The sequence below is a fragment of the Nestor notabilis genome, unplaced genomic scaffold, assembly GCF_000696875.1.
Source record: "Nestor notabilis isolate BGI_N333 unplaced genomic scaffold, ASM69687v1 scaffold11615, whole genome shotgun sequence".
Classification (NCBI taxonomy): domain Eukaryota; kingdom Metazoa; phylum Chordata; class Aves; order Psittaciformes; family Psittacidae; genus Nestor; species Nestor notabilis.
The window spans coordinates 45,125-61,680 of record NW_009928872.1 but is presented as its reverse complement, the minus strand read 5'-3'; the positions used below and the strand labels follow the sequence as shown (position 1 = coordinate 61,680).

General features: G+C 39.4%; 1 protein-coding gene across 1 annotated transcript in view; it reads left to right on the top strand.

Moving 5' to 3' along the window:
- The first annotated feature begins 257 nt into the window (after positions 1–257).
- BCL2L13 (BCL2-like 13 (apoptosis facilitator)) overlaps positions 258–16,556 on the top strand; it is a 33,256-nt gene continuing 16,957 nt past the window's right edge. Inside the window, exons 1-4 of the mRNA XM_010014726.1 lie at positions 258–378; positions 10,295–10,405; positions 11,414–11,570; positions 14,704–14,773. Of these exons, the coding sequence (XP_010013028.1) occupies positions 258–378; positions 10,295–10,405; positions 11,414–11,570; positions 14,704–14,773 (459 nt within the window). The remainder of the gene's footprint in view (positions 379–10,294; positions 10,406–11,413; positions 11,571–14,703; positions 14,774–16,556) is intronic.

Below are 16,556 nucleotides of genomic sequence, written 5' to 3'. Positions count from 1 at the left end.
TGCTGGGCTGGGGGGCAGCTGGTTTTACTCTGCATGTTTCTGATTCAAAAAAGAACACATAGGATATTAGGGCAAAACCCTGGATATTACCTCACGATCGTTACATAATTCCTTGTGAAGTTTGAGTTCATGACCTATTGCAGCCTTATTAAAAAACCCAAACAAAACACTCTGTTCTTTCCTTACAGTCTTCCCCAGTTACGCAGAGAAAACCCTACGTGCCCCACAAGTGTGCTGCCACATCGCAAGCCAACCCGATGGCGTCCTCTACTGCTGTGCCTGTAGGATTTCACTATGAAACAAAGTATGTAGTTCTCAGCTACCTGGGACTTTTGTCACAAGAGAAGCCTCAGGAGCATCCTCCTCCTTCAACGCAAGGTAATATTTGCATATTAATCTGTACCTATTTACTATATTTGCAATTAGTTCTTCAGCTGTTTGTGCATGGATGCAGAATGTTAGCCTGATGTTTAGTGTAATGTGTCTTTCATTTTATTCATTTAAAATAATGGGGAGAGATGCTGATGGAAACAAACCCGTTCATTTGTATTTAGATTCCTGTTTTAATTTGAGCTATGCCAGCACTGATTGGTGTTTATGAAGCAAATATAAGCAGGTTTTGTAGCTGTCTTGAGGTGAAGAGGAGTGGGTATATTGTCTTTGTTGAGCTGTCTTGAGAATTTGAGCCCATGCTTGCTTATTTTGGAGCAGAAAGTAGAAGTGAGCAGGGGTGAGATGGTGTTTACCAGCATAAACTCTGGGCAACACCTTGAGCAATCTCATGTGCTGAATAGTTTTGTCCTATTAGATTAATGCTTCTGTTGTTGTCAGTCAGCAGTAGTGCAGAGATGTGAAGCTTAACCTGGCCTATGCTCCATCTATTTATTTGTTTATTTTTAAGAAGTCAAGGAGTCAGATAGAGTCAGATGTTTCTACCAGGACAGGTTTATGCACACAGGAGGTTAAATAAATATATAGAAGGCAGAATAAATTAAGTTTATTAGGTTGTGTTTCACATAAACCTAGGTAGTAAAACTTTATTTTGTGGTGGCAAGCACTTAAACAATGTTTGTCAAGATTGTTTGGGTGGCTTGTCACTCTTAATGACAAGTTTCAGTCACTACTATTTCCTGTGATTCAGAACTTACTATTATGAAAGGTGTATTTAAAAAGCCCATCAAAGACAGTCTTCAGTATCTTTTGTTTCAGTCTTCAGAATCTTTTTTTTTAACAAGTGTTTAATAATGCATACTCTGTCATTTACTGAACTTACCTGTCATGAAGTGAGAAGTTCCTGAAAAGAAAAGATAGCATCAAAGTTACGACAGAAACGAAATTTTATCAGTTTGGCACTAAAGCCTATAGCATATGCTAGTTATATTATATATAATTTATAAAATTCATCTTAGTATATTTATGTATGTTACTTCCACTTTGACTGCATCCGTGGTCTGTGAAAGGAGAGGCACCTTAGTGCCAAGATGTGGTTTCGTAAAATCCTTTGTTGGAAAGTGTGTTTATTTTAGCAGTAACATCTTATTCCCAATATCCCATCTGGGATAACTGGGCTGTAGCTGGAAATGTTTAAATTCGCCAGTTGACACGCTTGTGAGGTGGGCTGTTGCCAACCTTACGAAGTTTAACCAAGCCAAGTGCAAGGTCCTACACCTGGGTCAGGGCAATCCCAGGCACAGCTACAGGTTGGGCAGAGAAGAGATTCAAAGCAGCCCTGCGGAGAAGGGCTTGGGGGTGTTGGTTGATGAGAAACTGAACATGAGCCGGCTTCAGTGTGTGCTCACAGCCCAGAAAGCCAACCGTATCCTGGGCTGCATCAAAAGAAGCGTGACCAGCAGGTCGATGGAGGTGATCCTGCCCCTCTGCTCTCATGAGACCACTTCCAGTACTGTGTGCAGTTCTGGTGTCCTCAAGATAAGAAGGACATGGAGCTGTTGGAACAAGTCCAGAGGAGGATCACGAGGATGATAAGGGGGCTTGAACGCCTCGTATACGAAGACACACTGAGAAAGTTGGGGCTGTTCAGCCTGGAGAAGAGAAGCTGCGTGGAGACTGCATAGCCGCCTTCCAGTATCTGAAGGGGGCCTACAAGGATGCTGGGGAGGGACTCTTCGTTAGGGACTGTAATGGTAGGACAAGGGGTAATGGCTTCAAACTTAAACAGAGGAATTTCAGGTTAGATATAAAGAAGCTCTTCACAGTGAGGGTGGTGAGGCACTGGAATAGTTGCCCAAGAAGTTGTGAATGCTCCACCCCTGGCAGTGTTCAAGGCCAGGTTGGACAGAGCCTTGGGTGACATAGTCTAGTGTGAGGTGTGCCTGCCCATAGCAGGGGGGTTGGAACTAGATGATCTTAAGGTCATTTCCAACCCAAACCATTCTATTATACTATGTGTTGAATACGTATAAAACTACAATGTGCAAGACTCTGCTTTGTTCTGTAAATACATGCTTCAGAAAAAGTTGGGTTTTTTAATAACTTGGCAATTGAGGGGAAAATTTTCAACCGATTCTTATTACTGAAATGTCAAAGAAGTATTTGAATTAAAGAGCAATATTAAAACTTTATAAAGAGGAGGCTACAAATGCTGAAATAAAAATTTTTAGTCAGTTAAGAGGACTTTTAAGCTCCTGAGTAAAGATAACTGCTGAGTCTACTTTTCAGATATTATTTAAATATGTTAGCTTGTGTGACAGTAGGCTGCAGTTGGATTTGCTATTAAAATACTTCAGTATTAAAATAGCATTGATACTTCCCAAATCTCTTCTTTCATCCATGTTGCTCTAAACCTTCCCTCATAAACTGGAGATTCTCCTACATTTTCCCCACCCTCACTTCCAAAACAAACAGTGACCACAGCTTCTCCTCTCCTGGTCATCTTTCACTGTAATTAGATCTCTCTTTTAGTTTTTTTACTGCTTTCTGTTCAAAGCCTCTGGATAAAGTATTTTTCTCTTACTTTTAATCTGTCATCTTGTTTCTCACTCTTTTTTGTAACACTTTGGATGGACTTAAGGCTGTTACTGAACTAAGTGCAAACACTACCCTTCTGCTTCAGGACTTGTTTAATTATTTCCTAATTCACTTTTCCTGGTGCTTTTTTTTTCTTTCTGTGCTTTCAATAGCTTTAATTTGTCTGACAGTTACTTTTTAAAAACCCTTTCTCCTACTTACTCTGTCGTTGCTTGTAACTGCACAGTTGTTTCAGCTGTACTCCCAGGGTATATGGGTGGTAACAGCTATGTGTTTATTTTGAAGTACCGTATGCATCTTCTTTGAATATAAAGTAGTTTATATATACAGTCTGTATCTCCTTGTTGTCTGGCAGGTGGGTGATGCCTACTTGTGGAGAGCTGTACCAGCTCTGCTCTGTATGCTCTATCTTCTCCCCCAGGGAGACAGCAAGAGAAGCAGCAGGCCATAATGGATATTACCTGCACTGCCTAATGCACTGCCAGGAGGGAGCTGGGTATTACAGTAACAAGCGTGGTCTGAGAAACCTGGTTAGAACAAAGGAGATGTGAAAACCAGTAAATGAGAATTAATAGTTGCTTTGTAGAATCCCATCAGGAGAAGGAAGGTAGTGGTATTTGGTAATGAAGACATATGAAGGATAATAACAGTATGACATTACATTATGCTTGTCAGTGTGTTTTTTAAGCACTGCCGTCAGTCCTTGATACAGTATCTTGACTGGTCCCAAGTTCCTTTCACTGATGATTTTTGTGACACTTTAAAATGCTGGTCAGTAGTCTTTCTGCACTCCATGGCTGAGTGCTGTTTATTTATGAATTGAGAGGTTTCTGATACAAAGTAACTGTCACTTAGTCTTACTTTGCTGTAATTTGGTTATTGTGCTGGCAGACCTTTCATGGGAAACAGTGGGAGCAGTGATTTTTGGTTATTACCTATTTCTATTTCAGTTACAGAACACTTCTCTGTTTTATGTGTTTCATTCATATTGACTGTGCTATATAGTACTTTCCCTTCATTTATTTTTCTTAGATCCAAATAAGTCCGTACTTTTTGTTTTATTTCTGTATCATATTACAATATAAGGGGAGGATCCAGAAAGCCTAGTTTTAGTTTGCCCTCGTAATCATAGAATCATAGGATGGTTTGGGTTGGAAGGAACCTTAACAATCACCTAGTTCCAGCCCCTCGTCATGGGCAGGGACACCTTCCACTAGACCAGGTTGCTCCAAGTCCCATCCAACCTGGCCTTGAACACTGCCAGGGATGGGGCAGCCACAGCTTCTCTGGAAAACCTGTGTTTCACCACCCTCACAGGGAAGAGTTTTTTCCTATATCTGATCTAAATTTCCCCTCTGTCAGCTTAAAGCCATCACCCCTTGTCCTGTCTCTACATGCCCTTGTAGAGATGTCAACCTCTTTACTCTCCTTCAGTGCCAGAGTGAGGGACTCCTCTAGAGGGCAGTTCAGAGCAGGATCCTACTTACAGCCACTTTGTATCACTTGCTGGAGGATTTCTCTTCCCATTGCATGAACCCAGAACATGGCACACTAGATGTAGTTGGTATTTCTGTAACTCCCGTTCTACAGTGCTGTCCCAGATTACAGTGAAGTTTCAACACGCCACTTAAACTAGAAAGTGTAACTGACAGCTAAAAAACCAACCAAAAAAGCCGTCTTTCCCAACAGGAGTGGTATTATTTTATCTCTACTAGAAGTGGTGGGAGAAATGGAATGGTTTTGTCCATTGCCCTCCTTTTCCTCCTACCGTCATCTCGCATGAACCTCTGCTTTCCTGCATTCTGTACTAGAGAGTTCTCTTCCTGATGTATGTGGTTTTGTTCCAAAAACTCAGACAAGAGTAAATGTTGAAGATATTTTTTAGATTTCAAGGTTTTTTTTAGACATAATATGCTTTACGAGTTTGATGATTTTCAGAGGGGTTTTATTTAGTAAAGAGAGAACTCAGACAAGTTATACAGAAAATTACCTCACTGTATTTCCTTGTGGATCTCTTGCTTGGTCTTGATTTTGTTGCAAGAAAAATGGCTTCAATTGTAAGACCTAAAACCACTTATGGCTTCAAGCAAAGAAGGCTGCTCTAAGTCAACATCTGATCACTACTTTGATATTTTTATTAGATAGCTCCTCTTCAGTGCAGGGTCTGAAGAGAGAACCACCAACAGTATTCCAGGCTGTTGTAGAGCAGGCAGTTTTATTAGACAAACAAGTGTTTTAACATTACAGCTCTATGGTATTCTGTTGTTGATTTATTTCAGTGTAGTACTCTGTAGCGGATTTCAGTGTCTCCAGAGGAAAACCTAGCAAACTTAACTGGGCAACAGTTTGAGAGATTATTCCTATTACAGTTTTGGCAGAATAGTGATTCTGCATAGCACTGACTTCAGTTTATTTAAAGCAAAGTGCATTAGCCATAAATTCTGTTACTTTTAGATAGTTTTTCAGGTAGGTGAATAACACAAATTGGTCAGCTAAATCTGATAAAACACACGTGATAAGGTATCATCTGCGTGAGTTCACGTGGTTTGAGGCCTCAGACAAGGACAATTATTTGAAATGTGTGGAAGCTCTCAGCTCTTCATTACATTGTGGAGAGATGCTTTAGTATTTTTTCAGAACTCTTGTACTATCTGTAAGTACTGGTTTATACACAGAATACATATATCAAGGTTTTGAAAACATTTCTGCATTCTGACCCCTGAAGTTCACGCTCAGTAGAGAAGCTTCCAGTCTGCTGTAGTTGTTAGTACTACTGACTTTTTAAGTGAGTCAAAATACTTTGGTTTTGTGATTCAATATATTTGTATTATAAATGCTTCTTTGTGTTTCATCAAGGAGTAACTTTCAGTGTATTTTCTGTTTTTAAACCACACGGTTTGATCCCATCTCATGAGCCTGTGGCTATAACAAAGATTGTGAAGTATTTTTTCTGTGTTTTCCTTGTCAGAATGAGAAATCTTGAATGATCTCTTAGCTCACATAGCATCTGGAAGATTTATAATCAGTGCCACTACTGCATGGTGGCATAGATTAATCAAGAGATGGACAAGGTTTTGACAGTTTTACAGTTTCCCTGAGATGCTATCCACAGTACTTTAATCCACTTGTTGTGCATGATGTTCTTTTAACCACTTACCTGTTTTGGAATTACTGTGTGAAGTGCTGTATATAGTCAATGGTCAAGGTATTTTAGTGGTTTCCCACACACGTTTTTTACACCTGAACAGTGTCGAACAGGGTTGCCAAGAGAGATGGGTTTTTAGTTTGTTTTTCACATGCTTTGGTTAGAAGTGAACTCTTTTACATCCCAGGGATTACATGTACAGGTAGGCAGAGATGGTCAGGTTTCATGCATTGTATGGGAGCTCATGGCTCCTTAGTGGCCATGCTAAATCCAACAGTAGTATCCCATTTATACAGTTTTGACCATCACGGGTTGGATACTTGCCATTGCCAGATTTTCTGCCATCAGGTGATGCACTGACTGTTGCAGAATATCTTGGTTTTCTTTGTACTCCATCTGTGTATCTTCACTTACTCTTCATCGCACCTACTGCTGGCCTGTAGGAAATGAAGGCATTTTTGCAGTGGGTTTAGCTTAGATGAATAACTCATTCTCAAGAAACCTTCCTGTTTGGGCAAAATATACCTACTTTGGGTGAAAAGTCACAGGCTGAAAAGGTGAATGTTGTAGGTCAGACCAATCCAGTTTGTGCTAGTAAGGGAGCCATTTCCTGAACTGAGCCAAGGAAAGGAAGATTTTGGGGTGTCACTTAGAAAAGATGTGGTCCCTCCAGGACTGTGAATTCCCTCTTAATTAAGCCTTCTCTCTGCCCACAAAAAAAAGTGACTGCTAGTTGGCAAAGTCTTGTCTCTTCTCTTCTTGGGTCTTAATATTTTTGGCTTTTTTAGTTTCTTTTAAGCTGAGCCTTCTTATGATGACTATTTGCATTACTAAACATGAAAATGTGTTCTTATCCTCTGGAATCTATTTTTGCTGTTTTATTCTACTTGTTTGCAAACTGATTTCAAAGTTGTTTAAGGAGAGAAAGATACTGCCTGTTTAGGACATTTGATATTGAAATATGCTGTTCTCCAACACTGGGTGCAATTTTTGGTGGCAGTGTTTGACATACAGGAGATGCAGAAAGCTGAAGTTCATTGATAATTAGGGGAATAAACAGTGCAAAGTCACTGGCCTGGGAGGGGTACATTTTTGATGTTTTGGCACAACTGAAGAGTCAGGTGCTATTGGAATCAGCAGCAGCTGCAAAGTTGTGGGTGTTACGAGATGGAAACCATTGACTGCAGCACTGATTATCTAAACAGCTCTTTTGTACACTGGCAGCAATGGAATTTCTCTTCCTTCCATTTTCCGGGTGACTTATTATCAAGTATGACAGCTTGTCATGTGTGATCATCATCACATTAGTCCCATGAGAACGGGTGCTCTTCTGAATACCCCCATCCCTTCCATATACAGGGTGAAGCCCAGCTTAAAATAAGAGTTTGTACTTGCATATACTTGTCGCACTTGACTGTAAAGCAGTGGTTCAGTCATTCAAAGAGGCAACTTAAAGGGTCTGACAAGGCATTAGTGAGTGTCTGTTCATTAACCAGTTTACTCCTCTCTGGAATTTATTGTTCAGAGTGGCAAAGAGAGACTGTCTGAGAATGGATTTAAGAAGCTAAATAAAGTTATTCTGAGCACAGTGATGATGTGTGGTTAAGTAAAATGGAATTAAACTGACTACCTGTTGTTCGTTTAAGCTGTTCACATAAATTACAGAGCTATAGAATGGTTTGGGTTGGAAGGGACCTTAAAGACCATTTAGTTTCATCCCCCTGCCATGAGCACGGACATCTTCCACTAGAGCAGGTTGCTCCAAGCCCCATCCAACCTGGCCTTGAACACTGCCAAGGATGGGGCAGCCACAGGTTCTCTGAGCAACCTGTGCCAGTCCCTCTGTCAGTTTAAAGCCATCCCCCCTTGTCTGTCACTATATGCCACTGTAAAAAGTTCCTCTCTAGATTTCTTGTAGGTCCCTTTAGGAAGTGGAAGCCTGCTATAAGGACTTCCTTGAATATTTTACACCAATCTGTACGTTGGTTTAGAATGATTTTGCCTCACAGGTATCTATTGGGCACTGAGTTTTTAATCTTTAGCACACATTCAGTGTATTTTTAACTTACTTTCCAAATGTAGGAGACCTTGCAAGCTTATTGTCTAGTGTTTTTTTAAAAACAGAAAATGCACAGTGTACTGTACTGCACATCTCTGTGTGTTAACTAGTATCATTGCTTGTAGGTTTTCACACTCTGATATGAAAACTAGTCACACTGTGTGTCCATTATGGAGGAAAGGAGAAGGCGATACAACAAGTTCAAGCAGGTTTAAATAGAGATGAACCGAAGAAAACAGACGGTTGTTCATAAGACACCAAATTATGATTTAGTGTCTTGAAATCAGGAAAATACAAGAAAAACATGCCAGCAAGCTACACTGGGTGTTGCTGGACCTACTTGAAGATTTGGATGTAAAACGTGAGGAAGAAATTAAGTCAGATGATACCAACATTACAGATATAAATCCTTTCCTTTTTTATTTTCTTCAACTGAGTGAAGAACATCTGTAGAGTGGAACAATGTCTAGATGCCTAGGTAGAGCTGTAGGCAGTTGGCGTAGATGCAGAAAGTTGGAGAGTCATCGGTATTTGGGAGCATGAGTAAGAAACTATGGACACAGGCAACATTATCAGAAGGTCAGCCAGAAAGTGGTATTTAAATCATGGACACAAGAGATCATGAAGTCCCAGAAAAGACTTTAAGGAATATTCAGAAGTAAGAGAGTGAAGAATGTGTTTGGTATAACCCAGTCATTGATACTGTTGAAAGCAGCAGAGTGCAGGGCTAATGAGGACTGGTAACTGACCCAAAACTCAGGGAAGGAAATGGCTGGAAGGTGGAATACTTAGCAAAGGGAAGCTTTGAAGTGTATTTTATTTGTTTATTTAGCCTCACCCCAAGGATAGTTTATATATTGAGTGTGATGTTCTATGGTATATCATACCCCTTTGGCTAGTTTGGGTCAGGTGTCCTATCTCTGCTCCTTCCCAGTCTCTATGCATCTGGTCACTTGCAGAGCATTGGACACTGAGAAGTCCTTGATCGGAGTAAGCATTACTTAGCAACAGCTGAAACATTGGTGTGTTGTCACCATTGTCCTCAGATTAAAGCCAAAACAGCATTGTACCAGCTACGAGGAGGAAAATTAACTCTATCCCAGCCAAAACCAGGACAGTATCAGGAGTAAGTTGTTACAAAATTCACTTTTTTATTTATGTGGGTATAACAGATCTATTTTATCTCTAAGTAGGATGTTTTAATGAATTGAAAGAAAGGAAGAAGAAAATTTCAGATGGTAGAATTCGATTCAGTGGTGTTTAGTGAAAATAAGACAGTAGGTAACAGAACAGTTTCTGTGGCGTGCTTTAAGAATAGGACTTGAAAACATGCTTGAAAGCTGATGGAAGAAATAAAGATGAGCAAACCCAAAGAAAAAGCAGCTAAATAGCAAAAGTTTTGAGCTGGAACTCTTTCCGAGACATTCAGTCATTCCACTAATTCCCATCCCATAAAACAGTTACTTGAGGAGCTACTTTGCCGTACGGCCTCATATTGGAAAGGTTGACATTCAGCAAGCAGTTCCTTAAAGATTCAAATGTTTTAAATGTCTTGACTTGTTTGGAAATAGTTTAGTGTTTGTTTTGCTACGGCATTATAGCTAAGATTATTGAATGATACGGCTGAAACAACCTGTTATCAAATATCTGGAGTCAGCACATGGAGTATGTGCTCATTGACCCAAACCACAGCATGTGTGCTTCTGGGGATATGCAGACTTTTCAAATTCCTAAATGACTTGATTAGGAGATGAGAGTTGACCACTGACTGACAATTATGGTTTGATTTTGATCTTAAATTTAAGTGAAGTTTGGTTTTAAGGCTGTTATGTTTATGGCTTTATTGTTCTATTTTTTTTTATAATATATTCATGTTTGAAGTACCTATTCTGTCTTGAATAGGCCTGGAAGTTTATGTGTTTCTGGGTTCATACAATAAAACTTTAGCAGTAAGTGCTCTAAAGGGATCATACTTTTTATGCTGCTGCTCAAAATAGAACTTTCACCTTGAATTCCTTTAACAGTTAATATTTCAATATCATGTTCTATTACCTACCTTATTTGAAATACTACATTTGAATAATTTCTTTGGCTTCTTTTAGGGACTCAACAACAGCTTATTGCACAACATGCTTTGGAGAAAGAAGCTTTGGAGAAGATTAAAATAGAAATTGAGGAGGAGCTAAAACATCTTGATGAAGAAATCTTGGAAGGTGCTCTTCTGCTTTTCCCCTTTCAGTAGATAATCTCTATGCACTATATTGGTGGTTAATTTGTAACAGGTACTCTAGTTAGAGATATTTTTGAATGCATTTAATCTCTTTACCCTCCTCCCCACCTAAGAGTTCTACACATTCTCATGAAGTAAAATAGTTAAACATTACTGTTTGGAGTGGTGGAGTCTAGCCAAAGCAAACAATTAAATGTCATTTAATAGGCTACTATAAATAATGAAATGTAAGCAGCCCGTAAGCTGCTCCAGTTGATGACAGAAGTGAAATCATTCTTCAGTAGCTAACAGAGGAGTGTGGGCTTAAACCATCAGATTTCTCAGTTCCACCAGGTTGATATTTTTTTTGTGACATGCTTTACTTGTAGATGTGACTTTTATAGGACTCCCAGCAAAGGATGATTTGGGAACAATCTTGCCTTTGCATGTGTTCTGCAAATTGGAAACACGAAGTAGAAAGGCTCTATATCTGTTTACGTTCATTCATATAGACCTTTCCTAGAAATTTTAAACTGAGAAGGAAAAGGTTATGTGAACAAAATATTGTTTAAAAAATTGTCTTCTAGTACTGCTGTAGATGCATATGTCCATGTGTGGACATACCATGGAAACCATGGAAAAGAGACTCTCTTGCTGCTCCATCAGGGTTGGCATCAGCCTAAGATTGAGAGCAGCTGCACATTCAGTTAACTTGCTGGTTAGGATGCAGTTGTAAAATAAGAGGTGGAGGGGAAATGTAACTCCAAGTCATCTATGGCTTGTAAGTGCCATTTGTAAGTGGCTTGTAAGTACCACTTCCAGAGTATATTTGAACCATATTCATAAAATGTTTTACTACAATTTGTTCATAGCATGCTTTGACTGTAGAGTTAGGATTTCTTCATCCCTTATGTAAACTGTATTCACTGGTGGGATGAGAGAGCTGACACTGTTGATGTTCTTACGTGAATCTCTTTTATTTTCTTTTTTTTGGTATACTTTTGCTTCACAGCATTTACCACTACAGGATTTGACTGCCACACTTCCCCAGTGTTCAGTCCTGCCAACCCAGAGAGCTCAATAGAAGACTGCCTGGCTCATTTGGGGGAAAAAGTGTCCCAGGAATTTAAAGAACATCTGCACAAAGCACTGCAGAGCTTGCTTAGCAAGTGAGTTTCCAGTTGCTTTTTTCAAAGGGAAGGTGTTTCCTTTTGAATTGTGACTGAAGTTAGCTGCTGAAATGCTAAAAATGGGATTACATTTTGTGTTGCATTTCTTTCTTTTTCAATGTTCCTTTACCTGGCTGGTGTTTGTTTTGTTTTGTTTTGTGCTGTAGTGTTCAAATACTTCTTTGTGGTATTTGATTTTTGCAGTAATTTAAATGCTAACATTTTTCTAAGCTTTTATTATTGAACTTCTGAGACTAGTTCAAGCAGTTTGAGTTGCTGGTGGAACTAGCAGCTGGCAGCTGCCAGTTGCCATTGCCAATTTCATGAATGCTGGGCTGTAGCCAGATTAACTTCTTTTATAGTTAAGAATGGAGCTAAAGGTTTGTTTGTAGTCTGGCTCTAGATGAGGGGGAGAGTTTCCCTGGAAGGACAGTAGTTAGATGCTTTATGACCACCGTTCATGAACACATCTGACGCAAATCTGGGCCTCTGGACTAACCTTGGTGCCTTAAGAGCTGTCCTGCCAGTTTAAGCTTATATAGCACATTGTACTTGGCATGCTACTATCTTGACTAATGTCTTTTGCAAGTTAGTAAAATTATTGTGCTTGCTTGGTTTTCTATTATAAATCACCAGCCTGATTTTTAATGGATCCACATGAACTACGTCTGGCTGTTCCGACTGACCTCCAAAATGTATTTGTGGAGATTTGGAAGGTGCAACTTTAGGGACAGTTACATAAATGCAGTTGTGAAGGCAGCACTAGCAAATAGCTACTTAGTCTATGTGTTGTGGATTGGTTTAAATAATACGACTCAAAAGAAGATGAGAATCTCTAGTACTACTCCTTCAGAGTTTGCATAGCTGTTCGTGGACTGTTTGAACAACAAGATCCTGGAAGCCTAGATACCACTACCTACTGTAAACTTTCTAATGCATTGGCCTTAAGCATTCCATATATGCATCGGAGAGTCATTTCATGCTCTTACGAAGGTAATACCCTTTATGGCAGGCTTCTGGAAGATTACAAATTTGGATGTCATTCCATCTGAATTTCAGGAAACACCTTTTTACCATGAGGGTGACAGAGCACTGGTGCAGGTTGCTCAGGGAGTTTGTGGAATCTCCACCATTGGAGATACTCAAAAGCCATTTGGACATGGTTCTGGGCAACCTGCTGTAGGAGACCCTGCTTGAGCAGGGAGGTGGGATATTCTTGCGCAATGCCCTCCAACCTCAATCATTCTGTGATTTCTTAACTATTGACCTATTCCTTAACTAGCTTAACTAGTCAACAACTAAGAGTTGGCTTTTTATGACCAATATAATTTAAAACTGACTGTTCAAAGTCAGGTAGGATGAGGCTTTGAGCAATCTGATGTAGTGAAAAATGTCCCTGCCCACGATGTTTAAAGGTCACTTCTAACCCAACCCTTCCTATGGGTATGATTCTATGACTCTGAGCTGGATTTCACCGCAAAGGTGCCATGTAACATCTGCCCACACAGATGAAGATGGTTGTGTCTTTCTCCATGACTCATCCAAGTACACTCTGTCAGCTCACCATTTATCTTTCAAAAACTAGTCTGCTTCTATATTTAGTTTCTATTGAGTCAAAAAGTAAGTTCAGTGTTGTGTAAACTAACAACTATTTACCCATAGAAAAGAGTATGTGGGGTACAAATTTCTCCTTGTGTGGCAAAATGTATGCTAGTGTGTTCCTCCAGAAATGCAGGAGCTTATCTGCCTTTACAAGCCAGGCATTTATCCTGTGTGACCTTAAAAACTTGTATTTAGTATCTTCTGAAGAGCTGAGGTTTTGATAAGTACCTCATTCTATAAAAAAACCCAACCAACAGACTGGCAGCAAGTTGGAAAATAAGCAGTGAGCCTTGCAGCCCACCCTTTTTGTGTGTCTAAAGTGGTAAATTGAAATAACAGCATTTTAAGTTGAAATGTCTTCAAGGTTGTAGGTAATTGCCTGACTGACATAGAGGGGTTGTATCTGGTGCACTCTTGGTTGACTGTTTTTGGAAAGTTCCTGAGATGAGGTCTTTGAAATTTAAGTGGTTCTAGCTTGTTAGCAGCCTGATGTTCTAGTCTTCTTATGTTTTCTATGAAAAAATATTTGCATTCTAAGTATTTTCGCTATTTATATACATTCATACATACATAAAAAGTCTGAAATGCCTGTGAAAATGTGTTGACATGCATGCCTTTTTATAAGGCAAACTAAAGCTACTGTTTAATCTCTTGATAATATCCTTCCTGCAGCTGTTGTTGCTCTTTTCATCCCACTGATTCATTTGGATTTGCATTTTACAGGAACTAATGCACCAAGGAAGTTAATAGAATAAACTTAAAATGAAAAACCCAGATTACATTTTCCCCAGTGTACTTTAACTCTGTTCTTTTACCCATGTTTACTACAGTAGTGCTATTTGATGCAATACTTATTTTGCTTATATTTTCCTGTCCTCTTATATGCATATAAACAAGTATGTTATGGTACAGTAGGCTGTTAGAGCATGACAGGTTCTTGGAGTTCAATAAGCAGTCTTCTGTCCAGTACCAGTTGCCACTATTTTCCCTTAAACTGAAGTCTGAACTTGCCTTTTGTCATGATCTGGCTCAGGACAACTGCTTTTGAAGCTGCACATCTGTTGCTCAGCGGAAAGCCTTTATTGTTACCAGCTCTAAGATACAATATGATCTTAGAGGAGAGAATATGGAAGAGAGAAATGTCATCATCCCGATTCAAAGAAGTAGAGATGTGATAAATCTAAAATGGAGGTATCTACTGAAATACAAATACTGAATTACTGAAATGTTGTGACCAAAAGTGCTGTTTCTTGCAAATAAAGGCTTCAACTCTTCAAGTTGTAGAGTAACAAATTATTATGAAATTCACTTAACTAATTATATGAAATAGTGTAACTGGGAGAAGGTGATACCTTCCTGACCCTGTCTGATGCTGTGTTTCGTGTTCTGAAATGCAAGACTTGTTAGCTCTTGACAATTAGTTGCTGTAATACATGTAAAAATACTTCATTCTCTGAAAATTCAGAATTTTAATTTATTCTTGTTCTTTTGTTTCCTTTTATAACTCTCAGTGTTGGTTTAACTTCTGCAGGCCGGTGACGTATCAAGAATATCGAGAGCGCACACAAGAGACAGCTGCCCACGCCAGTGGATGGAATAAGGTACCGAATAAGTGACTTTCACTTTGATATGTCTTGTATCTGGTTGATGTCCATAATGTTTTACTAGGTACAGATGGTCAACTTGTGCAATCTGTGCCTGTGCTCTGGCACCCTCACAATAAAAAGGTGTTTCTTGATGTTCAGATGGAATGACATCCAAACTCAAAGAGGGTAGATTTAGATTAGATATTAGGCAGAAGTTCTTCCCTGTGAGGGTGGTGAGGCGCTGGCACAGGTTGCCCAGAGAAGCTGTGGCTGCCCCATCCCTGGCAGTGTTCAAGGCCAGGTTGGACGGGGCTTGGAGCAACCTGGTCTAGTGGAAAGTATCCCTGCCCGTGGCAGGGGGATGAAACTAAATGGTCTTTAAGGTCCCTTCCAACCCTATCCCTGTGGTGGTAGATGTGGAGATAATACACAATTTTTAGGTATTTTAGCCAGAAGTTATCTAATGAAATTGCCAGGTCAATCTTCCTTTATTATACTAAAATAAAAAGTTAAGAGTTGTTGCTTGACGTAATTTCCTAAAAATAATAACTTTTAAATTCCCAAGAGAGATTTATTTCTTTAGCACTTTTGTAATGAAATCTGAGACACATGTTTTCATAGTATTTCTCTACTGTTCCTTTGCTCCCATCTCAGGTTCAAAATATATGTTAAAAAAAAAGTGCTGAACATGGTGAAAATAAAAAATGATAATATCTCCACAATACTTAAATGTTCAGAAAACATAAGGATAGTACACCTTCCTGGTTTCAGGAACAGTTATCTCAAATGATATGAAGCTTCTTTTTAAAACAAAATGCAGATCTGTAGCTGAAGTATCTTAATAGTTTTAATGTAGAATGAGTAAAGAATTACTGTTCCCAGATTCATCTTTCATTAATCATTCAAATTCATCATCTTAATCATTCTCTAATGGGTTCAGTGGGCATCAGAAAAGTAATGAAAAAATGAAATAACTATTTGCAAATTTACTCACAAACTGAGTGTTACAATGTGGTCTTAAATTTAAAATAGAACAAGAAATCTTTTCCCCCTCCCTCTTTATATTTTTTTCCCAGAAATAGTTTTCCTTACCTACATGTCCCTGCTTACTTCAGAAACTGATCCTCTAACCAAGGGCGAGGGCACTTTTAAAGCAGCTTATTAAACACTGCTTGGCAAGTTACTGCCCATGGCTCCAGCAATTAAAACTGGTGCGTGAGTCCTTTCAGTTTATCATCTTATGATTCACAGCATTTTACTTTAAACAGCCATGAAATCTGATTACCAGGAAGGTGGCTTAAGGTAGCACATTGTACTTCTCAGTTGATGAAAACTAAAAATAAGCATGAAACCAGTCATTGTGGCTCAGCTGGCAAGGGAAGAGGTGGATGGAGCTGGTCAGTTGCCTACTGCGTCTCCATATGCTATTGGTACACACTTCTTGAAGATCACAGAATCATTAGGGTTGGAAGGGAGCCCTGGAGTTCATCTAGTCCAAACCTCCTGCCAAGGCAGGGTCCTGGTTAGATGGATCAGCCACATTTGGGTGCTTATGATTCAGCCTTTGTTGCTGCTACCCATTTGTGCAGGTCCTGTGGCTAATGCATTTTGGTCCCCATCAGCCATTGTGATTGAGGATATCATCCAGAAGTCTTAGTCATCATCTTTGCTTACCCTTAACATTTGTTGCTACAAAACTTAGAGTCCACAAACAAACCAGAAAGGAAATTTTGCAGAATAATACAGCATCTGTTTGTGTTGGGTTTTGTGGTATCTTGATGCTTCAGGGATGTCGAGC